At 43.7% G+C, this 26,788-nt stretch overlaps 1 protein-coding gene across 2 annotated transcripts in view; it reads left to right on the forward strand.

The window, feature by feature from the left end:
* The first annotated feature begins 374 nt into the window (after window positions 1-374).
* CYTH3 (cytohesin 3) overlaps window positions 375-26,788 on the forward strand; it is a 113,878-nt gene continuing 87,464 nt past the window's right edge. The window contains exon 1 of one of the 2 annotated variants that reach the window (XM_030932227.1): window positions 375-539. In XM_030932227.1, coding sequence (XP_030788087.1) covers window positions 506-539 — 34 coding nt within the window. In that variant the 5' untranslated portion in view covers window positions 375-505. The remainder of the gene's footprint in view (window positions 540-26,788) is intronic. The other variant, XM_030932228.1, reaches the window with a different exon arrangement.

Below are 26,788 nucleotides of genomic sequence, written 5' to 3' on the forward strand. Positions count from 1 at the left end.
GCCGAGCCTAGCCAGGCCTGACTTCTGAATGCGTTCGTTTCTTGATCTTTTACCCCGAGTGCACGTGTATGTTGCACCCCTGGCCACTGAGTTTTGCAGAGTGTGGCATTCCAGTGTCCGGGGCCCCACGCCCGTCCGCAGGCTACTGGAATGCTGAGGGCGAGGGGGCTTCGTTTCACTCGAACCACGTCGGCCTGCAACCCAGGGGCCGGGTCTACCGCCTCCCCCAGCGGGGACGCCGCCTGGCCTGGCCGGTCCCGGCAGGTCCCCGAGGGCGGGGCCGCGCGGCCCCACGCCCCGCCCACCGCGAGCAAAGGCGGGGCATGGGTCACGTGACGGCACGCCGACCAGAGAGGCCCCGCCCGGCGGGAGGAGGCCCGGCCGCGACCCTGGCCGCGAGCTGAGGAGCCGCCCGGTCTCCCGCGCGCTCCCTCCGGCGGCGTCCCCAGCCTTCGGACCCTCTGTTACCGGCCTCTGGCTAGCCGGCTGCGAGAGTGGCCTCAAGATGGATGAAGACGGCGGCGGCGAGGGTGGTGGCGGTGAGTGTCGGAGGTGTGGCGGGCTCGCCGGCGGCCTGGGGTCGGGGGCCGGGGACCGGGGGTCGCCGGAGGAGAGGGGGTCGGAGGCAGCGGCGGCGGCGCCTGCTGGAGGCCTGAGGCGCGCCGGGCCGGGGCCGAGGCGGGGTCTCCGGGGGCCCGAGGGAGGGGGCGGGCCGGGGTCGCCGTCCACCGCTGGCGAGGGTCTGGGTACCAGGCCAGGGCTGCCGCGGGCCAGGGTCGCCCCGGAGTCTCGGGCTGGGGTTCGGGGACCGCCCCTCTGGGGCGGGGGACCTTGCGGGGCGACCTTCCCCGCATCTTGTCGCCAAGGGCGTCCACGCCCTCCAGAGTCCGGCGTTTCGGACTCCCCCTTTCAGCTCAGGTGGGCGGAAGCGGCTGAGCCGGTGGGAAAACCGGAGGGGAAAGTTTTGCACTGGAGGCTCCTCGGGGGTACAGGAGGGGAGGGCAGGGGAACGGTTGGAAAGCGTGACAGTCTGCTTGGCTTTGGGTCAGAAACTGTCGCTGGATTTGCTCGAACGGGGAGGGGGCCAGCTGGAGTCCAGGTCAGGGTAGACGTTTTAGGAAACGGCAGACGCGACAGAGTGAGCAAAAAACTCCGTGGAGTCGAGGGTGGGGGTCACGAGCTGCACCCAGCACCGAGGCGAGACCGGAGAGCCAGGTGTGCCCGGAGCCAGGTGTGCTCCCGAGTGCGTCGGATCGGTGCCCGGCGTGGCCCAGGTGGTCTTGTGTCTGACGTTCGGTTTCCTCTTGCTGGAGGGGTCGTGTTTTTTGGAAATTATTTCGTGGAATACAAATGACTGCTAGGTCATGCTGGGAATTAGATTTTAAAAACAGAAGAACGTGCCTCTGTATGGAGTGGGTGTTCGCTTTGGAAGGCAAAGGGTTAATGCCCGTGTTTTTATAGGAACAGCCGAAGTTGAGGTTCTCTAGACTTTTTTTTTCTAAAGAGCTCCTTTGAGCTGACAGAGAAATCAGAATCATCAGAACCCCATGTAATAAGGGAGCAGTTTAGAGAAATCTTAATTACAGGCTGCCGGAGCAGCTGCCTGTAAGAATCAGCAGTATCGAATGCTTCAGGATGAAGTGGTTCATCATCAAGGTGCCTTCTAGAATTCAAGTGCTGCTCAGAGGGTGATTTTTTTTTTTTTTTTTTTTTTTTTTTTTTTTTTTTTTTTTTTTTGCTGAAAGACGCGATGCAGCCAGGATGGTGGGAAGTTGGCACCCGTCATGGCATTTGGCGAGTTCAGTTCGCATAGTTGAAGCTAGGGGTAGCACTGTGGCACCGAGTGGGTGTGTTGATGAAAAGGGAGCGCTGTGGAACGAAGGAGCCGAGTTGCGAACCCTCCTACAGTCAGGCTGTCCGTCTGGAGCCATGAGATCCTAAGGAATGGATTCCCGGTGGATGTGGTGTTTCCTGCCTGTCACAATTTGGGCATAGCAGTTTTCCCTTGTTAGAAAAGAAAGACAACTGTAATATGCAAACGTTGGACGTTAGCGTCAAGGCAGCTAAGCTGGCTTGGCAGTTTTGTTTGTAAGGTGCTTTGGGCTTTGTGAGTAAAGAAATGTAGACTTGAAGATAAAAGCAAGAATAAAGAGGAAAAAAGGCGGCTTTAATGTGCTCCAGCAATTTGCAGATCTTGAGTACTGTAACAAAGCGTGATATTAAATATCAAAAGTCTTAAAACTGTCCTTGGGTTGTTAATATCTCTTCTGGGAATATATCACAGGGTAGCAACCTTAAACCCCTCACATATAAAGATGTGTATTATGCTGTTTATAATAGCAAAAAATTGGAAACAGCAATGCCAAGAGTAGGGGCATGGTGAGGTAAATTATGGGAAGTTTATTGAAGTATTTTACAACCATTAAAATAAGCCGTTTTATTTTTTATTTTTATTTTTTTATTATTATTATTTTTTATTATACTTTAAGTTCTAGGGTACATGTGCATAACGTGCAGGTTTGTTACATATGTATACTTATGCCATGTTGGTGTGCTGCACCCATCAACTCGTCAGCACCCATCAATTCATCATTTATATCATGTATAACTCCCCAATGCAATCCCTCCCAAAATAAGCCGTTTTATATGTCATGGTCTAAACAACATAAAAATTGGTGACATGGATTATTTTCTTTTTATATTTTCCAAGTTTCTGAAATAAGTATGTATTTCAGATTTGAAAAAAACCTCATCAAAGACGTGAATGTTTTAAGTGTATCATTTAATTGATCTCACTGGAACATTCAACAATGAGGATTTATTTATTGATTGCCCATCAAAATGCCAGCCAGCATGTTAGGTGCTGGAAAATAACTTTTAACCTTTATTGATTTAGTTTATTAGTAGCTTTCTCCCTTGCTGTGTGACAGACACTTAAAAATATTTTTGGCAATATTAGGATATTTATTTTTGAAACAGGTGAAAACGTTTTGAAATATGAGTGATATTGTAATTGTATAAACTTTATATGCTTATATGTAACTCTTGGCGGTTGGGAGTTTTGAAGTTAACATACCTCTTTACAGTTAATACCATTTAGATTTTTAAAAAATGCTTTAAAATTCATGTTTAAAAAAATAAAGTTCAGCTCTTTGAAAGAAAACCGTTTCAGTTGCCAGCAGATTATAAAGCATAACATTTTTTGGTATATTTTTAGAGTGTGGTACATAATGTTGAACAGTATCTGGGGGAGTCAGTTTCAGCTTGTTTAAAAGATAGGGTAAACTATTCAAACAGTAGTTATCGTAGAGGCCAAAGATAATTGAAAAGGTCTTTTTCTGTTAATGGTCAGGTTAAAAGACTTGAAAAATGGATTCCTACTTGCTGTTTTTATAAGTTAATTTAGCTTTTTGTCCACTGTATTGTTCTTTCAATGCAAGATAAGGAGAGAGAGGATGGTGGCGTGAATGGCTGGAAGGCAGTTACAAGAGGAGCGAGTAGGGGGTTACAAGATTACAAGAACACATTGTTCCTTACAGTGTGTGCAGAGTGTAGTTAAGGCACTTTTAATTCCTTTGGGACTTTGTTGCCTTTCAGTTTTTTGAGAACAGTTCTTGAGCTAAGTCTCTACTTGGAGGGTGGCTGACTAGTTTGGCCCCTTGAGGTTGTTTTCATGCTCTCTTTGGGCATCTGTCTGAGGTATGGCCCTGAATGGATCATCCCTGGAAGATGAGGTGAATTAACTCTAATTGGCATTCCTCTCTCTGCTCCCTTCACTCCCTGATCAGTGTAGGTGTCTGTGCTTCAGGTGAAGAGATGCTGAGCCTTGTTCATAATAAAATACATGCAAATTAAGACTAGACTGAGCTCCCACCTCTCACCTTCAGACAGGCGATAACCCCCAAGTGTGAAAAGTCTGTTTCAAGTTTGAAACGTTCGAACGGCAAGGCCGTTTCAAACATTGACGGGTAGGAGTGTAAATTAGTCACAGGCAGGGCCAGCCCATGTCCTGTTGGCTCAGGTCCATTTCTTGCCCTTTCCCTGCAGAGACTCACCCCTGCAGGCAACATTTCCCAGGCCCTTGGTCAGCTAGCTTCCGGCTGGGATTGGCCACTGGGAGCCACTGGCGGGAGGAATAGCAGGAGGAAGGACGAAAACAGGTTATTTCTCCTAGGTCTGCCTCAGGCAGAGTCTCTGGCAGGTGCCTTGTCTCCTTTTGGCTCCAGCTTCTGCCCCCTGGTCCTAGCCTTTGAGCCTTGGAAATACCTCCTCCCTTTTACCCTCTATTTGAGAAGTGGTAACAGCAGCTTGCTCTTGCTAATCTCTGGGTTATCATTTCCTGTTTGGCTTTTCAGTTTTTCCAACACGCCTGTCACTAATTCCTTATATTAAATTCCCTCTATATCAGATTCTTAAAGGGATGGTTGCTCTGGATGTCTCTGTTTCTCTGGGTGGACCCTGATAGATACAAGTGCTTTAGGCAGTAGCTTTAAAAATTACAGGCCTGTAAATCCTTTGACCCAGCAATCCAGTTCTAGGAATTTAACCTGCAGATATATTTGTACACGTGTGAGATAACATAGGTACGAGATTATTTATTGCCTTGAGTGTCCATCAGCAAGCAGGGGACTTATCAGATAAATCCATACCCAGATGGTTAATGAGGTTGTAAAGTTGTAGAAAGGAACGAGGAAGCTCTTTTCTTAGTTGACGTGGAGAGATCTCCAAAATATCTTGTTAAGTTACAGGAGCAGGCCGGGTGCGGTGGCTCACACCTATAATCCCAGCACTTTGGGAGGCCGAGGCGAGTGGGTCATTTGAGGTCAGGAGTTCGAGACCAGCCTGGCCAACATGGTGAAACTCTGTCTCTACTAAAAAAAAAATACAAAAATTAGCCAGGGCTGGTGGTGTGCGCCTGTAATCTCAGCTACTCAGGAGGCTGAGGCAGGAGAATTGCTTGAGCCTGGGAGGCGGAGGTTGCGGTGAGCTGAGATTACGCCACTGCACTCCAGTCTGGGCAACAGAGTGAGACCCTGTCTCAAAAAAAAAAAAAAAAAAAAAAATACGAGAGCAAAGTATAGGAAAATATGCATTGCGTGCTCCCATTCTTGTTTTTTGAAAGAGGAAGTGATGGTTGATACATGCAGATTCCTGGAAGGTGAAACCAGGAACCAATAACAGTGGTTACCTGTTTGGGGAGGATGATGGGAACTGAGTGGATGGGGAATATTTGTGGGGAGGAAACTTTTCACTGGGTGCCTTTTTATTTTTTGAAATTCAAAAAAGTTTGAATAATCTATCTTTACTTTTTCTAAAATTGGAAAGCAGTTTCATAGAAAAATAGTGTGCTGGTAAGAAAACACCCATTTTACACCTTTTTTGAGAGAATTTTTATAGATTAAAAAATATGGCGGGGCGCAGTAGCTCACGCCTGTAATCCTGGCACTTTGGGAGGCTGAGGTGGGTAGATCATGAGGTCAGGAGTTCGAGACCAGCCTGGCCAATACGGTGACACCCCGTCTCTACTAAAAAATACAAAAATTAGCTGGGCATAGTGGTGGGCACCTGTAGTCCCAGCTTCTTGGGAGGCTGAGGCAGGAGAATTGCTTGAACCCGGGAGGCAGAGGTTGCAGTAAGCGGAGATAGTGCCACTGCCTGGCGACGGAGTGAGACTTGGTCTCAAAACAAACAAAATATTCTGGGAAGACAGCAACAGAAAGATAACGTGATATCCAATGTAAGGTTATAAAATGTCTGTTTTTCAGTCTGTAGTAAGTTAACTACTGTACTTTGGAGAGTTTAAAAAGTAGATGCTTTTAGATTATGCTTAGAGCATATTGTTCTGTAGTCATTTACCCAAATGATGATAGTGTTTCTACCAAATACCAGGTTCTTCTGTGCATGACACAAGAGCTATTAGTGCCTGTGTTATGCCGTTTTTGCATTGCTCTAAAGAAATACCTGAGCCTGGGTTGTATAGAAAGAAACGAGGTTTCACGGACTCATGGTTCTGCAGGCTGTACAGGCATGGTGCCAGGATCTGCTCGGCTTCTGGGGAGGCCTCAGGGAGCTTTTTACTCATAGTGGAAGGTGAAGCAGGATCAGGCACATCACATGGCCAGCGCAGGAGCAAGAGGGAAGAAATGCCACACCCTTAAACGACCAGCTCTCAGGAGTCCTCACTCACTGTTGCAAGGGCAGCACTGAGCCATGAGGGATCTGCCTCCATGATCTAGTCGCCTCCCCTCCAACACTGGGGATTACAGTTCAACATGAGATTTGGGCGGGGCATGTATCAAAACTATATCAGTGCCTAATGGTGGTGAATACGGCAGATAAATTTCCCATGTTCATGAAGCTCATGTTTAGATGGAGAGACAGACAAAAGAGGTAAATAGCTATCTGTAAAATAATCACATATTATGCTAGGTGTGTTAAAGGAAATCAACAAGAGGTTGAGGAAGATAAAGTGTAGGATGGGAGAAGTGTAGGGAAAGCCCGTGGCCAGGGAAGGCTTCTGAGGAAATGCCCTTCGAGTGTAACCTGTAGGGATAGTGGACCAGACAGAAGGAAAGGCATGGAGCTGGCAAGAGCTGAGTATTCTAGAGAATTAAAAGCAGCTTTGTGTGGCTTGAACAGACAGTGAAGCGGGAGAGATAGGCTGGGGCCATGTTGGGCATTCAGTAGCTAAGGAATGCAGATTTTATTCTAAGTACATGAAGCTGCTGAAAGATTTTTAAACAGGAATATCTCCTTTGATTTACATTTCAATAATTTTAGCTAATATTTGCTTGATGCTGTATGTACTGCGTACTTTCTATGTCTTAATTTATTAACTCTTCATAATATTACTATTTACAGATTGGAAAATGGAGGCATAGGGAAGCTAAGTAATTTGTCTCAAATTTCACAGCTAGCAAGTGGTGGAGCTGCGATTTGAACCCAGGCCTTCTGTTTCAGAATCCGTACTCTCAACCACTGCCCCCCTCCTTTTTAAAGAAGCATATTCTTGACTCCTGAGTGGAGAATGGATTGGAGGAGGAGAAGGGAGGACTTGGGAGAAGGGAGTTGTTGCAGTGGTTCAGGTGAGAGTTACAGGGGCTTGGTGGGTTAGGGTGGTAGTGGAAAATACGGAGGGAAGGATACATATAAAACACATCTGCATAAAACATACAGAAAAATACAAAGAATAATGAAACCAGCACTCTTGTTCCCACTACTCAGAATTGACATTAATAGCTGTCAATGTTCTGTTGCATTTTTTAGGTCTACTTTTAAAAAAATAAAGCATTACTGGTAAGTCTCTCCATCTCAGTATATTGTGGTGGTATTCTTCCAGTTGCTCAGACCAAAATTTTGGTGCCATCTTTCACTTGTTTTGCCTTAAGCCTTCTGACGGTTCTCCCATTGTCATCCTTGTTCACACTGCAGCCAGGGCGGTTCCCTTTGACACTTAGGTCATGTCACTCCGCGCTTAAAGTTTGCTCTTTCCTCAGTTTATTCAGAATCCTATTCTCAGACCTTACCATGGCCCACATGCTTTAGTTTAGGAGGCTACAAGCTCTTCTTTTTTCTTTTTTGAAATGGAGTCTTGCTCTGTCACCTAGGTCGGAGTGCAGTGGAGCGATCTCGGCTCACTGCAACCTCCGCCTCCTGGGTTCAAGCGATTCTCCTACCTCAGCCTCCTGAGTAGCTGGGATTACAGGCGTGTGCCACCACTCCTGGCTCATTATTTTGTCATTTTTTTTTTTTTCTAGTAGAGACAGGGTTTCACCATATTGGCCAGGCTGGTCTCGAACTCCTGACCTCGTGATCTGCCCGCCTCGGCCTCCCAAAGTGCTGGGAATGCAGGCGTGAGCCACCCCGCGCCTGGCCAAGCTTTTTTTTACAAAAGGGCCAGATAGTAAACCTTGTAGGCTTTGTGGGTCACATACGGTCTCTGTCACAAGTCTTTTTTTTTTTTCATAACCTTTTCAATATATAAAAAAAATTCTGACCTTGGGGACTGCCCTTGACCACTACACTAGTCCCCTGCTATGTCTGACATTTCCCGTCACTCCTATCCTGTTTCCTCCCTGACTCTGGTCTGTCTCATTGGTCTCCTTGCCAAGCACACTTCTGCCTCAGTGCCTTTGCACTTGCTGCCCCTGTAGTGGTTTCCTCTCAGATACCTGCATGTGGTGTATTCTTGCCTCTTTCAAGTTTCTGCTCAAATGTTTCCTTATCACAGAAGTCTTCCTTGACCACCTGTCTAAAATCACATTCATTGTTCCTCCCAACTTTATTTTTCTTCCTTAGCACGTGTCACCCCTTACCTATTATCTTATGTGTTTCTTTTCTCTTAGAATGTGAGTTCTATGAAAGTAAGAGTATTTTCTGCTTTTATCCACAGTTGTATCTCCAAGATCTAGGACAGTGCTTGGGACATAGTAGCCTTTCAGTAAATATTTGTTAGTAAATATTGAATAAAGTTGAAGTCACTTTTGTCTGGCAATCGCTGGTCCTTTTGCTCTTTGCTTTCATGTTTCCTAGAGGCAACCATTATGAATTTGATATGGGGCCCTCTGGTGTATGGTGCTTTTGTTTGGTTTTTGAGATGGAGTCTCACTCTGTCACCCAGGCTGGAGTGCAGTGGTGTGATCTCAGCTCACTGCAACCTCCATCTCCTAGGTTCAAGCGATTCTTCTGCCTCAGCCTCCCGAGTAGCTGGGATTACAGGTGGGCGCCACTACACCCAGCTAATTTTTGTATTTTTAGTAGCGACAGTATCTCACCATGTTGGCCAGGCTGGTCTCGAACTCCTGACCACAAATGATCCACCCGCTTTGGCCTCCCAAAGTGCTTGGATTACAGGCATGAGCCACTGTGCCTGGCCTGGTATATGTTTCATACTTTAACAGATGTGCATGTGCCTCCATAAGTAATGTACAGGTCTCTTTTTTTTTCTTCTCTTTTGATATGGAGTTTCGCTGTTGTTGCCCAGGCTGGAGTGCAATGGTGCGATCTTGGTTCACTGCAACCTCCACCTCCCTGATTCAAGCGATTCTCCTGCCTCAGCCTCCCGAGTAGCTGGGATTACAGGGGCCCGCCACCATGCCCAGCTAATTTTTTGCATTTTTAGTAAAGATGGGGTTTCACCATGTTGGCCAGGCTGGTCTTGAACTTCTGACCTCAGATGATCTGCCCACCTCGGCCTTCCAAAGTGCTGGGATTACAGGTGTGAGCAACCGTACCCAGCCCTAATTTGTTTTAAAAAGTTTATAAAGCCGATATCACACAGTATGTAATCTTCTGCAGCTTGCATTAGAGATTATCCTTGTGATTATATATAGACCTTGTTTATTTTAATTGCAATCACAGTTTTGTCTATCTTGTCCTGTGTTGAACTTTTTTTTTTTTTTTGAAAACAGTGTCCTCGCTGTGTTGCCCAGGCTGGAGCACAGTGGTGCGATCTTGGCTCAGTGCAACCTCCGCCTCCCGGGTTCAAGCCGTTCTTCTGCCTTAGCCACTTGAGTAGCTGGGATTACAGGCTTGCAACACCATGCCCTGCTAAATATTTTGTATTTTTAATAGAGACAGGTTTTTGCTATGTTGGCCAGGCTGGTCTCGAACTCCTGACCTCAAGTGATCTGCCTGCCTTGGCCTCCCAAAGTGCTGGGATTACAGGTGTGAGCCACCGGGCCTAGCCCTGTGTTGAACTTGTTAATGTCAGTGTTACACTGGTGGTGGTACAAACGGTACTGAGGTGAGCTCCTTAGTCTTCTCTCCCCTCACAGTTTATCTAAAGTATATTTCTGGAATTGCAGTTGTGAGTTATAGGCATGCTTCAATTTTAATATATAACAGATTGCTTTCTCATTAGGGGCTTGTGAATAGTGTGGTTTCCCAGCATTGAAATGAGCACACAGTGTTTGCCTTACTTTTAAATGTTTGCCTATCTCATGAGTAAGAAATGATGTATTGTTTTAATTTGTGTTGCTTTATAGTGATGAAATATATTTTTTAAAACTTTTATATTAGGTTCAGGGGTACATGTGAAGGTTTGTTATAAGTGAGCTCTTGTTACGGGATAGAATATATTTTGGAGAATCAGATGGACATACTGTCAGCTTGGTGAAGGTTAGAGGTACAGGAACTGCAGGAATCAAATAGGACTAGGTTTCTGGCTTGGTAGTGGTGTTGCTTAATGAACGGGAAAAAACTATTTTGAGGGTTCATTTCTTTGTTTTTTGGGTCAAAAATATCTTTACTTTGCCTCCACTTAAAATTTTTTTATTACAGAGTCGCAATCTGTTGCCCAGGCTGGAGAGCAGTGATGCCATCATCGCTCACTGCAGCCTTGAACTCCTGGGCTCAAGCAGTCCTCCTGCCTCAGCCTCCCGAGTAACTAGGACTACAGGCATGTGCCACTGTGCTAAGCTTGCCTCTGTTTTTGAAGGATAGTTTCATCAGGATTATAGTTGTAGGCTTTCAAGTTAATTTCTTGCAATTTTAAATTTTTTGGTAAAGATGGGAGGTCTCACTATGTTGCTCAGGCTGGTGTTGACCTACTGGCCTCAAGTGATCCAAAGTGTTGGGATTACAGGCATCAGCCACTGAGCCTGGCCTTCCTGCAGCGTTTCAAAGGGGTAATTTGATTGCCTTCTGGCTTCCATTGATTCTGTGGAGAAGTCAGCTGCATCAGTCTTACTGTCACTCTTTTCCACTTAGTGTTTTTTCTTCCCTTTAGGCTGCTTTTAAGATGTTCTCTTTGGGTTTGGTTTTCAGCTGTTATGTAGTGTGTCCAGATGTGGTTTTCCTCAAATGTATCCTGCTTGGGATTAGTTGTTCTTTTTCTTTTTGGCAGTGCTGTGACAAAGCTTGATCTTAGATTTACAGAATTCTTGTTCATTATCTCTTCACTGATTGCTTCTGCTGCATTTCCTATCTCATCTCCTTCCAGGACTGATTACCTGTGCATTAAACATGTCCTCTGTGTCGCGTCCTGGATGTCTTAGATTCTTTTCTGTGTTCTTTATGTCTTTGCCTCTCTGTGGTTCATTCTTTATCTTCTTCTGACTTATATTCCATTGTACTAATCCTTTCTTCAACTGTAATTGCTGTTAAACTCATTTATTGAGTTCTTAATTTCCATTATTGTCTTTTCCAGTTTTCTTGATTTTTTTTTTTAAGATTCCAATTTTCTGCTGACATTTTTTATCTTGTCAACTGCTTTATTCACAGTTAAAGTCTGTGTCTGATAACTCCGATATTTGGATGCCTTGTGAGTGAGCGTGTTCTGTTGTCTGTTTTCGCTTTTGTTTTTGTAGAGCAAGGGTCTCAATATGTTTCCCAGACTGGTCTTGAACTCCTGCCTCAAATGATCTGCCTGCCTCAGCCTCCAAAGGTGCTGGGATTACAGGCCTGAGCCACCTCACCTGGCCGGAACATCACCTTAAAATTATGAGGCTTGGTTTATTCTGGTTTACCCTTCTCCTAGGTTATAGCCTTCAGTGGTTCCCACTGAAAGCTTGGGATGCTTCCCAGGGCCTCTTCTGCTTGGCAAGCCCCTGAACTCTAATTTTTGTCCCCTCAGTTCCCTAAGACCGGTGGCTATTCTGCTGACCTTCTTGGATTCTCAGTCACTTGATTCTATTTGGTGTTTTGGCTTCCCAGCTTCTGCTGTGAATTGGCAAATCCCTCAAGGAGGAAAGTGGCCCCAGTGATTGGACTCACTTCTCTGCACTCCCCTTTTCTCTCTGGAATCCTGGCCTCCAGAGTCCTCCCTGCATGGGTAGCTCTCTGATGCCTTCAAACAGTTGTTTCTAATAATTTGTTCAGCTTTTTAAGTTGTTCTTGGCAGAAAGGTTGGTCTACAATGAGCTAGTCAGCTTTTTACTGGAAGCAGACTCTCAGGAATTCAATTTTGCTATTTAAAATGGACTAGTCAGTGAGATATCCTAGTGGAGATGGTAGGTAGGCAGTTGGCTGTGTCAGTCTGCTGCTCAGAAGACTAATTTGGGTAGGAGATAAACATTGGGGAGATTTTAATTCATGTAAGTGGATGAGCTCACATAGGGAAGAGAGTTGAGAGAGGAGAAAAATCCTAGGACTGAGGACAATGCAGCAAAGCTGACTAGGAGGGTAACCAGTGAGGCTCAGGAAGCCTTGAAGATTGTGTGGCATTGCAGAAGAGAGAAGGAGTGATCAGCTGTGTTGAATGCACTTAGAGATGGCCTAAAGTGGGATGGAGACATGTCTACTGGACTTGGTGATGTTAAAGAAAAACAGTTTGGGGAGAGGCAGGGAGCTAGCTAGATTGGAATGGGCTAAGGAGCTAGTGGGGGAAGGTGTGTCTTTGCTGAAGGAAAGGCACGTGCCATGGGCCTTAATTGGAAATGTGGCATGTTATGAGAATAGAGGGGAAGCCTGCGTGGCTGGAGCTAAGTGAGGGAAGGGTATGTCTGTTTTGCAGTGAAATATTTCTCGGGAAGTTTTCACAGGAGACCAGTAATAATTTATTATCAGGCACATTAGAATAATAATGCTGTTTGCATTCTCACACTCTTAGTATATGTAACTTTGGGAGAGGTAGATTAGTTTTAAGAAATTATTGGCAGATCCTTTAGAAAGCGGGTTTGTCAGCCTGTAATGTGGGACTATTGAAACTTTTGAAATGAAATGAAATTAAAAAAATAGGTTTTGTCAAACTATCCTAAAAGCTACTTAAGATATGTTAAATATTGGCTGGGCACGGTGGCTCACGCTTATAATCCCAGCACTTTGGGAGGCTGAGGAGGGTGGATCACCTGAGATTGGGAGTTCGACACCAGCCTGACCACATGGAGAAACCCTGTCTCTACTAAAAATACAAAATGAGCCGAGTGTGGTGGTGCATGCCTGTAATCCTAGCTACTCAGGAGGCTGAGGCAGGAGAATCGCTTGAAGCTGGGAGGCAGAGGTTGTGGTGAGCCGAGATCGCGCCATTGCACTCCAGCCTGGGCAACAAGAGTGAAAATCTGTCTCAAAAAAAAAAAAAAAAAAAAAAAAAAATATATATATATATATATATATATATATATGTAAAATATTTTGAGTTTGTGGGGAAAATAGTAAATCATTTAAATGAGAGTAGAAAATACATGACTCTCCATCCTGATTTTTGAAGTTAACCAAACAAACTTTTTATAGTTAATGTCAAGTACCCAGTTAACGGAGAATAGATACGAGATTCTGTAGTGCTTTATAATTTGGCTGGAGCCAATACAGCAAGCATTTATTTCAGATAAATATCTTTTCAGTATTATGTAAATATTAGAAGAGACTCACCTGAGTCAATTTCAGTTGGCCAAGAAGATTTTTTGATTTACTTTCCTAGAGCAAATTTACTCTTTTAGCTGACTTGGTTTTTAGTAAGTCACCAGGAACACTGTTCAAATAGGAGAGAATAAAAGTTCCTGCTTTAAACTCTCAACAGGGCTATTGTTAATTACTGTAGTCTTCTTTTGAAAAACTTACGTCTATAATTAATAAAATCAGCAATTTGCTATAAAACAAAACATTTGGATGATGATCAGAAAGTATTTCCCAATATCTAGGTAATTCGTGATTTTTTTCCCCCCAAATTTTCATCCAGATGTTTGGCAATGTGTAGACACAGCCTTACTGCAACTTTCTAATTCACTTTCATGGGAACATATAATATTCTCCGTTTATTTTGGACAGCAGAGTTTCCTTTTTCTCTGGACAGATACATATGAAACACATGCTCTTTGAGTGGAGTTTGTGGCCCTCTGAGAATTCTCTGAAGGAGGAAATGGGTTGACCTATTCGGTTGCTATGAAGTAAAAACAATCTTGTTTTCATTTTTTAGTGAACATCTGGGTTGCATTTATTTCACATTCTGGAGGTTCTGTAAAACCACAATTTGATAATATGAGGGTTCATTAAAGCAGTAATTACTGAGCTATTTTTATAGCTGATTCAAGAATTAGGGTGGCTGATAGACTTTAAACAATATTTTTTTCCTTTCTGTAAAATGTAAGTTAAATAACAACTCTTGATTTGAAACCATAAAATGGGACGTAGATATTTTGCAGGGCAGAAGAAGCATTGATCAACCAGTTTATTTCTCTGTTGCCCGTTGCTGTGTATCTTGTGGTCATTGTTATAGCCGTATTTGACTCTGTGTAGAAGACATTGTTGATGCCCTATTGCAAATCCACCCTTCTTTGCTTCCTTGCCCACAGAACCATGAATTGTTTAGATATTTATCCATCAGGGAAGATGACTTTATCACCACAAAGAGCTATATCTTAAAAGTCTAAGCAGCTGGGATAATTCCTCTTTCTTTATCCGTGAGTGGAGGAGAGGTGGAAGTGTCACCCAAGTCTGGCCAACGTGCAGGGCAGTTTGCAGGGAGATTTCTCCAAGAAGTTTCTTCCTTCACAAATAAATATATGAGGAGTTGTGTTTCTTTTCGTTTTTTTGAGACTGGATCTTGCTCTGTCTCCTATGCCAGAGTGCAGTGGCATGATCATGGCTCTTTGCAGCCTCAACCTCCTTGGCTCAAGTGATCCCCCCACCTCAGCTTCTCAGCTAGCTAGGCCCTCACCACCAAGCTCAGCTAATTTAAAAATATTTTTTGAAAAAGAAATATTTTTTGTAGAGACAAGATCTTGCTACGTTGCCCAGTCTGGTCCTAAACTCCTGGCCTCAAGTGATCCACCCAGGAGTGAGCAACCGTGCCCAGCCCCGTTAAATTTCTTATGCTAGACTTCACTGGGCCTGGATGAGTAGCCAGCTTGCATTCACAATGGCTCTTAATTAAGCCTGTCCATTTCCAAGCCCACACCCTGAGGATGACCAGCCGAATTCTAGATGGTGCTGTTGCTGAATTTCACCCACCCAGGACCCTCCCTGCCTCCACATTTCCCGTCATGTGGGGCAGTAAATACCCCTCTTGTTTAAATGCTTGAGTAGCAGTGTACTGTAACTTGGAGCTTAAGGCATCTGGCGTGATACCGGCTGTAGCAGCAGGTAGGTTTTGTTCTTTCATTCATTCAGTAAGGATCTCCCCGCCATAGAGTGCAAAGAGAAAAACACCTTTTCTCTTCCATAAATATTCATTAAGCATATAAATGTTACTTTAAGAACTTAGGTTATATTTTCTTTTTGAGATTAACACTTTCTCCCCTTTTAATAAAACAAAATATATTTTCATATTCTTAGAAATACATTAATAATTTCATTTGGCAAATCTTTATTTTAACATGTCCATTTAGAAAAATGCAGTAATCAAAGGTGGCATACATTGGCAATTTAATATTCTGTTAGAAGACAGGACTTCCTTTTAGTTCTTCACAGAGAGGAAATAAGAATGTCCTTTTCCAAGTTTCAGTAATTAGATTAAAATTTTTTTGAGTTGAGAAAGGATCAGACAAATGAATTCAGTTTTGTTTGTGTTAGAGTATGGGAAAATTGAAGAATTTTAGTGTCTTTTGAATGTTTGGCCTGTTCACATGATGAGGCTGTATTTCCCAGGCGTGGGAGGATGAGCGATTGTAGACTTTGATTCAGTATATGACCACACTTCTGAGAGCATGACACATTTCGAGAATAAGTGATGCCTTTCATTGCCTTATGTAAAAAGAATCTTCACGTTGGATAAGTCTTCTTCTAAAGTGTTGCCATTTTCTCGGGAATCACAGGGTGTCTGTTACGGACTGTGTTCCTGAAATTTAGTTTGAAGTAGTGGTTAAGCTGTATACTAGTCAGATGGTTACTAGGATGTTTCAGTTTTCACAAAAGAAAGTCAAATGCCTTCTTTCCTTCCTTTTTGTGGTCAGACTGGTCTTGAAGTCTGCTAGCTGTTAATCCCCACACATTGTCCTGCTAGCACTCACTCTTGATGACAGCTCACGGAGGGAGCAGAGTCCAAATGGACGCACTGTATCCTGCCCTCCCTTGGCTCCCCTATTAGTTGCTCTGCCTCACAAGTGCCCAGTAATTTGGCTGGACAGCAGAACATGACTTTAATTTTTTTAATCTGGAAAGAACATAAGCTATTTCCCCTAGGTTTTGCTGCTATTAGTACTTAGACATTTGTTTTAGGATTTAAGTCTGTATTACCTTCCCGCTGCTTCCACCCCTCCCCACTTTTCCCTTCTCAGTAGAAGAGTCTGGGGGCTTCTCTCTTTTCATGTCTTCCTGTCAAGTATTACCTATTATCCTGGTAAGACCTGACTGTCTTGCATCTACAGGTAATGAAGACCATCTATTTCAGAAGTCTGTTGTTAAGTTCTGCACTAAAACTTTTATCTCCCATTTCTGTTTTACCTGTAAAGGGTAGCAAAGAATTTGTGTCTTCAGAGAGAAGTCCACTCTCCTAGTCCTTCCACTCACCTTGAGGTTTGGTGCAGGCCTGCCTAAGAGTTCCACAAATGGGAGTGTGCTCTAGGGCCCCCTGCCTGAACCAGTGGTCAGCGACTCCCTTTGGAGAGAATATCCCAGCAGTTCTCGAGTGTCAGGACTTGGTGTAGGTGGTTTTTTTTATCTTGGTTTCAGCCATCAAGAAATGTAGTTGATTGGATCAGTGACTGGGAATTTCAGGAACAGATTTTACAGGAGTGCTGTTTCCTTAGAGTTGTAAAGTTATTGACAGGGCCATTTCTACTTTGGTTAAAGAGATTAAAGGTCGGCCGGGGCGGTGGCTCACGCCTGTAATCCCAACGCTTTGACAGGCTGAGGCGGGCGGGATCATGAGGTCCAGAGATCGAGACCATCCTGGCTAACACAGTGAAACCCCGTCTCTACTAAAAATACAAAAAATCAGCTGGGTGTGGTGGCGGGTGCCTGTAGTCCCGGCTACTTGGGAGGCTGAGGCAGGAGAATCCCTTTAACCTGGGAGGCAGAGCTTGTAGCGAGCTGTGATCGTGCCACCGTACTCCAGCCTGGGCAATAGAGCGAGACTCCGTCTCAAAAAAAAAAAAAAAGATTAAAGGTCAAGCTTGGGTAGTCACACAGACCTGAGCGTCTCCCCCGCATTCTAAAGAGGGGACTCTGTAAGTCCTTAATTTCATGAGACTTGAAGCTGTTTTCTCCTGATGTCCTTAACATATCCCTCCCTCCCTGTCCTGATTAGGTGCTGGACCCCCAGGGCTACTGCAGTGCTATAGGGGGAGCCTTTCTGGTCCTTAGCCCAGCTTCCTCATGGCCGACTCTGTTGGGATGCATCATGCTGGAGATAACTATGTAGCCATTCCTTCCTAAATAGTCTTAGTCCTGTGGGAGTGGAGAGGTTTTCCCTTGGGGTCTCTGGGAATTAGGATATCAGAACTTTTGCCTGTTTGCTGTATCAGGGCAGCCATTGAGGATATTTCAGGTAATTCCCCTTGTTCAAGGCAGAATATTGTCAACTATAATGTTAATAGTTCTGAGAATTTGTATTCATACCTTCTGTATGCTTACATAAGTTTGTTTAAACATTTGAGCTTGATCGTTTGGTGTTGACAAATATTTGGTGTTGACATATTTTTAAGTAAATATCTGCAGCGCTGTCATTTCTAGCCTTGTGCTTTTGCGTAAGTTACTTAATCTCCCTAAGCTTCAGTTTTCTCATATGCAAGATGGGTGTTAAAAAACCCAAGTGAAATTATTTATATGAAGAATTTATCAAAAATCTCAAAGATTATAATAATAGGCATTCAAAACTGTTAGTCATCAAAGTGTTAAGCCTCTGGCTTGCCTGTGTTTACATACTGAGCGGAATGAGTTGGAAGAATGGTTGCATTGGGGCTTAGGAATAACCGATGATTGGCGATATGATTATCGTATCTTTTCTTCCCAACTTTGTATTTTGAAAATGAACTGTTCAAATCTACAGAAAAATTGAAGGAATGGCACAATGAATCCTATGTGTCTTTCACCTGAATTCACCAGCTGCTAACATTTGGCCACATTTGCTTGTCTGTCTTTATATTACAATTTGTGTGTGTGTGTGTGTGTGTGTGTGTGTGTGTGTGTGAACCCATTTGAAAGCAAGATACAAACATGGCCGGGTGCGGTGGCTCATGCCTGTAATCCCAGCACTTTGGGAGGCCAAGGTGCACAGATTATTTGAGGCCAGGAGTTCGAGACCAACCTGGCCAACATGGTGAAAACCTGTCTTTACTAAAAATACAAAAAATTAGCCGAGCATTGTGGTGCGCGCCTGTAATCCCAGCTTCTCAGGAGGCTGAGGCATGAGAATTACTTGAACCTGGGAGGCGGAGGTTGCAGTGAGCTGAGATCATACCACTGCACTCCAGCCTGGAGGACAGAAAGATACTCCGTCTCAAAAAGTTACAAACATCATAACACTTCACAGAAATACTTCAGCACTCATCTCCTAAGAGCATGCTCCTACATAACTACAGCCATTATCATTCTTAAGATAACTGATAGTCATTCCATAATATTGTTCCAAAGTAGTACATATTCTACTTTCCCCAGTTGTTTCCAAAATGTTTATATAGCTTTTTTTTTTTTAACCTACCTAGGCTCTAATTAAGATTTACACCTCCTATTTAGTTATCTCTCTTCAGTCTTTTTTTTTTTTTTTTGAGACAGAATCTCGCTCTGTCTCCCATGCTGGAGTGCAGTCGTGCGATCTCGGCTGACTGCAAGCTCCGCCTCCCAGGTTCACGCTATCCTCCTGCTTCAGCCTCCCAAGTAGCTGGGACCACAGGCGCACGCTGCCATGCCCGGCTAATTTTTTGTATTTTTAGTAGAGATGGGGTTTCACCGTGTTAGCCAGGATGGTCTTGATCTCCTGACCTTGTGATCTGCCCACCTCGGCCTCCCAAAGTGCTGGGATTACAGGCATGAGCCACCACGCCCGGCTCTCTTCAGTCTTATTTATTTTTTTTGTTGTTTGTTTTTGAGGTGGAGTCTTGCTCTGTGGCCAGGGCTGGAGTGCAGTGGTGTGATCTCGGCTCACTGCAACCTCTGTCTACTTTCCCCAGTTGTTACCAGTAGCTCACTGCACCTGGCCTCTTGTATTTATTTTTAATTTTTATTTATTTATTTTTATTTTTGAGACAGAGTCTCACTCTGTCACCCAGGCTGGAGTGCAGTGGCATGATCTCGGCTCACTGCAACCTCTGCCTCCCGGGTTCAAGTGATTCTCCTGCCTCAGCCTCCCCAGTAGCTGGGCCTACAGGTGCCAGCTACCATGCCTGGCTAATTTTTGTATTTTTAGTAGAGACGAGGTTTCACCAAATTGGCCAGGCTGGTCTGGAATTCCTGACCTTGTGATCTGCCCGCCTTGGCTTCCCAAAGTGTTGGGATTACAAGGTGTGAGCCACCGTGCCAGGCTGTGTTCTATTTTAAAATGTGTTTTGGTGGCTGGGCGCGATGGCTCATGCCGGTAATTTCAGCACTTTGGGAGGCCGAGGCAGGCGGATCACTTGACGCCAGGAGTTCAAGACCAGCCTGGCCAACATGGTGAAACCCCATCTCTACTAAAAATAAAAAAAAAATTAACCGTGCGTGGTGGTGCATGCCTGAAATCCTAGGCTGAGGCACGAGAATTGCTTAAACCCAGGAGGTAGAGGTTGCAGTGAGCCAAGATTCTGCCAGTGCATTCCAGCCTGGGTGACAGTATGACTCTGTCTCAAAAAAGAAAAAAAAAATTGTTTTGGTGACATCTTTTTGAAGAGTCTAGGCTCATTGCCTCATACCATTATTTGCATCCTATAGACTAGATTGCATGTGTAAGCAGAAGAGATAAGTACTTCGGTTTCTTTAATTTTTTTTATTGTAAATATGTTAAAAATCATTTTGATTCAAGGTAAAAGTGACATTGATTTTTCTTGTTCTTTGGTAAGTGTGGATTAAGTTGGTAACCAGAAGGAGTTACTAAATGGTTCAGATGTCAATGGAATAAGTGTGTGGGTGAATTTGGAACAAGCATACACAGTGGTTTCTAGACTCACACCCATCTGGAGGTAGTTATCTGGCCTAACATAGTAAGGATTTTATTTTAATATTTGGCCATGGTTTTATAAAGAAATGAACTTAAGAATTGGAAAATTTAGTAAGACAAACTATATTTACATAGTATTCAAAAGACATACTTTTGCTGTCAGATCCTTGGATGAAGACTAAACCTTAAATCTCTCAGGAATGCATCTTTTTCTTCTTCCCTCCCTCAACACTTTCCTATTGATTTAAAAAAAGAACTTTAGCTGCAGCTGAGACTAATACAGGATCCAGCTGTAGCTTTTTTGTTGTTGTTCATGTATCCGGTGATGGGCACAGCAAACTCATTGTATGAAAAGTCAATAAAGGAAAGGGCAGGGTGGGAAAAAAAAATGACACTCCTCTAAAAGTATTCAAGAAATAGCAACAGGATCTAGGAGTCTCCCTTTCAGATGACTGATTTAAATTCCATTCTGAAGTATTAATTTTGTTCGTGACTAGTCTAGAAGGCATTTTAATTTTCCCTTTTAATTATGTACACACCACATAACCAGAGAATATATGTGAGGCCGACACATTATTTTCCTTGGGGGCAGAAAATAGTAAAACGTGAGAACCCAGAGAACTAAACCCTCCTCTTGTAAAATAGGGCAAATATTCTTCAAAATACCGTTCATGTTCATGCTGGTATAGAGATAGCAAGGACTCGTGAAAGAAAGCCAAGTTTTCTTAAATTTGTTCAGTAGTACTGAAATTTATGCATTTACCATACAGCAAATAAATTCAGAATCAGCAGTTCAATCAAATTAAATTCCAAATTTGCCTGTTTCAGTGTAATTTCTATAAAAGATTTGCATCTTCTGCTCTGTCTTATCAGGACCAAGTCCATATCACCACCCTGTAGCTGAAGATGAATTGTATGTTTTAAAATGTTTTTATGATCAATGTAGTGATCATAAGACTAGTGATTTTCGCATACATGGGTGTCTCAAGCATTTAGTTTTTGTTTTTTTCATGTTAAGGGGGTCAGATTTCTCATATTTCTTGTAATTTTGTAGCCAGACGTCCTGTTTGGGGACTATTAAATACCAATGGTGCCTGTGAAGAACTCATGTGATTCTGTGGTAACCATCTGAGCTATTCTTTGTAGATTTGATTTTATGGACAGGCTTCCTTGAAGTCCCGTAGTCTATTTTTAGGTGCTCTTTTTTACGTTTCCGTGGTTCAGGGCATCGGTCATGAACATATTTATTATTCAGCCCAAAAATGTTGTTCAGTGTCTTAAGGCTGTTTAAACTTTATGGAAATAATAAACCAGTGGCACTTCAGTGGGTATAATATACGAGCACTACTCAGCAAATTTAAGGATGGAGAACTTTGCGGTCCTTCACAGATTGCTTCTCTGTCTGTGCCGGCCTGAACGGTATTTTGAAGAACCTTTTTCTATTTTACACTAAGAGGGTTCCGTCTCCATGCTTCTCACACGTTTCTGTTTTCTGCCTTCCACTGAAAGAAATGCTTTTGTAGCCCTTCAAGAAACTTCCTTCATGTCTCCCCTCCTTCTCTCCTGCCTTGTTATTATCCCTTTAGAAAAAAAAATAGTTTGGTAGCTTTCTTCTCAGATTTATTATTTTATTTTATTTTATTTATTTGTTTCTTTTTTTGAGATGGAGTTTCGCTCTTGTTGCCCAGGCTGGAGTGCAGTGGCGCGATCTCAGCTCATTGCAACCTCTGCCTCCTGGATTCATGCGATTCTCCTGCTTCAGCTTCTGAAGTAGCTGCAATTACAGGCGCCTGCCACCACTCTCAGCTAATTTTTGTGTTTTTCGTAGAGCTGGGGTTTCACTATGTTGGCCAGGCTGGTCTTGAACTCCTGACCTCAGTTAATCCACCGACTTCAGCCTCCCAAAGTGCTGGGATTACAGGTATGAGCCACTGAGTCCGGCTCTTCTCAGATTTATGTATGATTGGTTTGCTGCTTTGTGTTGTAGCAGAGATCCTGTGCTCTGAAGTAATTTCTGATCCAGTGAAGTATTACAGGAGCGAGGGACTGTGCACCTTCAGTCTATTTGGTAATAAAGCACTTATTCTCTTTTTAGAAATCACTATAATCCACATACCATTATAGTCATCCTTTTAAATTACACAATTGAATGGCTTTTAGTGTATTCATAAACTTGTGCACTCATCACCACAATCTAATTTTAGAACATTTTTATCACCTCAAAAAGATTGGCCGGGCGCGGTGGCTCAAGCCTGTAATCCCAGCACTTTGGGAGGCCGAGATGGGCGGATCACGAGGTCAGGAGACCGAGACCATCCTGGCTAACACGGTGAAACCCCGTCTCTACTAAAAATACAAAAAAAAACTAGCCGGGCGAGGTGGCGGGCGCCTGTGGTCCCAGCTACTTGGGAGGCTGAGGCAGGAGAATGGCGTGAACCCGGGAGGCGGAGCTTACAGTGAGCTGAGATCCGGCCACTGCACTCCGGCCTGGGTGACAGAGCAAGACTCCGTCTCAAAAAAAAAAAAAAAAAAAAAAAAAAAGAACCTGGTCCCCATTAGCCGTCATTCCCTCCTCTCCAACCCCTGGCAGTCATTCATTGACTTTTTATTTCCATGGACATGTCACGTAAATGGAATCGTAGAATATGTGGTCTTCTGTTTTTGGCATTTTTCACTCAGCAGGTTCATCCATGTTGTGGCATGAGTCACTTTCCCAGGTTCATCCGTGTTGCAGCTCGATTCAGTGTCAGTGTCTGTGCTCTCCTGTGGGTGGAACTGAGACTTGGATTGGTTTTAGTGTTGGGAGTGGTCAGAGAGGTTTTGCTCACCTCTGTCACATGGTTGAATCTGTGGCTGTGTGCTGTCTTGAAGGTTTTTAGGTTTGTTTGTGTTTTCTTCCTGTTGAAAGGTTGAAGTTTATTTTAACCCTTATTATTTGAAGGACCACATCAAATCCTTGCTGTTGCAGTCCTTTAGTTGATAATCTCATGAACAGTTGCATCTGGAGTAGAATCATGTTGTCTGTAGAAAGTTTTTACTCTCTCTGAAGACCAGTAGTGAGTTCAAGAAACAGGATTCCCCAAGGGAGCCATACTGAAATCTGTTAATAGAAGCGTGAAGAGTCTACTTCTCAGGGATTCCAGTGTGATCCCAGTGGTGGACATAGGACACCAAATTTTCATCCCCTGTTCACCCCAAATTCTCAGCAAATGATAGGGAAGAGACCGGGATGGGGGGCAAATGGGGAGAAGTTGGTCAAAGCGTACAGACTTGCATTTATAGGATGAATAAATTCTGGAGACCTCATGTACAGCCCTGTGACTACAGTTAGAGATAAGGTATTGTATACTTGAAATTTGCAGAGTGATTTTAAGTAGTCTCACCACACATGTACAAGGTAGCTATGTGAGGCGACGGGTATGTTAATCTTGACGGTGGTCGTCATTTCACAATGTCTCCTTAAGACATTGAGATGTACACCTTGAATACATCCAATTTTTAGCTGTCAGTTGTACCTCAGTGTAGGTGGGAAAAAAGAGCCTGGAAGGGACCTTTAGCAAAGGATAGAGTGTAACACACTTTTGGAAAGAAACTAGAAATGGGAAACCTGTAAGCAGATAAAACAGAAGGAGGATTTAGAGTAAGCAGGAGCAGCTTCTGGGCAGCCCCTCGCGGGGCTCTGCTCAGACTAGTTAGTGTTCGGGTTTGGGTTCTGTTGGTAATCATAGAAATCGTACTGCAAACAAGGAGAATTCAAAGGCCCTCCGAAGCCACTGTGCTGGGAGTGCTCTCTACACTCTTTTCTGTCCTCCTCTCCTGTTCCTCTTGTTTTGAGCAGTCTACAGCGTTTTACCCACAAGCACATTTTCTTTACAGAGATTAGATTCCTTGCCTGGGGAGAACTGGAACTCAGTGGGTATGTACCAACACCCCAAGTAAAGCTTTTTAACATTTTTGTTTGTTTGTTCTTTTCATGCGACTTCTGCAATAAAGGGCCCTATCTTTTCATCCCCAAGGGAAGCCCTCCAGTGGACAAGCTCTGCTCACAGAACACAGAACATAATGAACCTTCCTGTTTGAGAGGGAAATCTAGTGAGAAAAGTTTACCTACACGCAACACCAAAGGAAGACATACAGCTAGCTTCATCTCTCTCTTTTTTTTTTTTTTTTTTGAGACGGAGGCTCGCTTTTTTCCCCAGGCTGGAGTGCAGTGGTGTGATCTTGGCTCACTGCAAGCTCCGCCTCCTGGGTTCACGCCATTCTCCTGCCTCAGCCTTCCGAGTAGCTGGGACTACAACCATCCACCACCACGCCCGGCTAATTTTTTGTATTTTTAGTAGAGATGGGATTTCACTGTATGGTCTTGATCTCCTGACCTCGTGATCCACCTGCCTTGGCCTCCCAAAGTGCTGGGATTACAGGCCTGAGCCACCGCGCCTGGCGCTTCATCTCATTTTTAACTGCCTACAAACAGCAAGGACCTCCAGATGGATGAAAAAACCCAAGTGGGTGAAAGAGAAAATTTAAAATAAAATTTCTGTAGAAACAGAGAAAGCTGACATCAAAAGAATTTAGAAGATAGAAGAACACTAAAAAATGGTCATTGGCATTTTCCATGAAGATGTGACTTAGGCACTAGTGTTTGTCTGACTTTTTACCTCCCCTCCCTTGAATCACCAGATCCCGATGGAAGTGATTGAGAAAAAGAGAGATGAAAGCTGAATCATAATGGATAGTGGGATCAGGGTGAAGAAATACCAGGGCCTGACTCATCACTCTGTTTCCTGAGAACTCAGTGCAGAGTTGTGAGGAACGTACGGCGATGTGGTGTTGGCTGTGCTAACTTGGGAGAGCAGAGAGCGAGGGAGGCCTGACGACCCTGAATGTCCACGGGCAGCCGGGGTGGGCTTGTGCAGCAGCAGTGTTGACGAGCAGCTGAACTGGGAGGCCAGAGGACGCACGCGGCTTCAACACGCTCGAAACTACTAGAGCTTCTCCTGGGTGCCGCAATTCTCCTTCCTGGTGCATTGGGCGGCTTCCCACCCATCTGGAGTGGAAGCCAGGTCCAGACAGAGTTAGATGCAGAAACTAGAATACGAAAGCGACATGATAGGCTCAGAGAAGGAGGCTCCTAGAGCTGACATTCCCTGGAAGATGGACCACATCTCTGAATAGGCAGTGCAGTTTATATATGCATCCTCCAGCCTATAAACTTAGAGTTGGAAAACAACAACAACAAAAACCCACCAACATTTAGCAGCATTCTAAGGAGGAGGTCCAGCTATTCTTTTTTTTGGTCGGGGGGGAGTGGGGGCAGGATGGGTCTAAATACTGTTGTTCAAAAATAAAGAATAAAGCAACATGTTTCCAAAAGAAAATAGGAGGGGGATATAGTTTTTGACGCAGAGGAAGAGTATAATTTAGAAAATAGTAATTATAGAAATGAGAAGTAAATTTCAGGTTGAATCTACTTTGTGCTGTTCTTAATAAAATTCAAGAAACACACATAAGTGGTTGAAAGATGAGATAAAGCAACAGGCCAAGCTGAAAACTAGGGTAGAGAGAATTATAAAATGAGGCTGGGCACACAAGCTTACGCCTGTATTCCTGGCACTTTGGGAGGCTGAGGTGGGGGGATCATTGCAGCCCAGGAGTTTAAGACCAGGAGTTCGAGACCAGCCTGGGCAACATGGTGAGACCCCCTTCTCTATAAAACGCAAGGAAAAATTAGCCAGGTGTGGTGGTACATACTGCACCTGTGGTCCCAACTACTCAGAGGCTAAGGTGGGAGGATCGCTTGAGCCCAGAAGTTGGCAAGGCTGCAGTGAGCTATGATTGTGGCACTGTGCTCCAGGCTGGGTGACAGACCCTGTCTCAGAAATAAGGAAATAAAAATTACAAAGTGAAATGAAAGAGCTGAAAGAAACTGTAATGATAGTAAAAGCATTTGCAGAATTTTAAACTCCCTTAGGATTCATGAAGAGCAGAAGTTTACAATGTAGAAAGTTAAATTATTGCTGTGATCTGAGTAAGTGTTGTTCCTGAAGAAGATACCAAAACAAATAGAACAGAAGAAACAATAATCAGATTCAATGGGAAAAAGTATCTTTGAGCTGAAAAAAACACCAGCTGTTTCTGTATATTCAAAGAGCTCATTCTGCCTTAGATGAAATTACTGGGAAGAGCAAGAAAGAACAAGAGAGGACCCTGCAAACAGCCAGTCGGAACCTGGGGAGAGGGTTACTTACAAAGAAATTGGGATGGTTTTAGACTTCTCTATAACATTGCCAGAAAATAGTGTCGTGGAGCTGAAGCTAAGTTTTAAGGGAAAAAAGGTTGTAACTAAGAATTAAATGGTCACACTAATTGTTGTTAATTTGTGAAGGCAGCAGAAAGATGTTCTCTGAAGGTACAGAAGTTGGAGCTAGCACACTGCCTTCAGTGGGAGCTCACCCTGCCTTTGGACTTGGAAACTATGTGAGCCAGTACCTTTCCTTACTGTTTAAGGCCATCAGCTTTTTTTCTACTACCTGTACCTGAAATTTTTCTGTATGTTATCTGTAAATTTTTCTTAAACAAAACTTGTTCATAGATATATTCTAACCAACTAAAAGATTGATTGAATAACTCAAGAATGGGGAACTTGTGGTTTAAAAAAAACTGACATTGAATTGAAATCACTTAAACATAAATTTAAGTCTAAATTATAAACTTGGTTACAGATGTTACAAATGAAAATTCAAATGTTGTAAATAATTATTGAAAGAGAAGATATGTAATGGAAAGAGAAAAATCCCAGTTATTCAGTAACAATGCCAACAATAATAAATCTGGGTCAGATTC

Source organism: Rhinopithecus roxellana, chromosome 6 (assembly GCF_007565055.1).
Source record: "Rhinopithecus roxellana isolate Shanxi Qingling chromosome 6, ASM756505v1, whole genome shotgun sequence".
NCBI lineage: Eukaryota > Metazoa > Chordata > Mammalia > Primates > Cercopithecidae > Rhinopithecus > Rhinopithecus roxellana.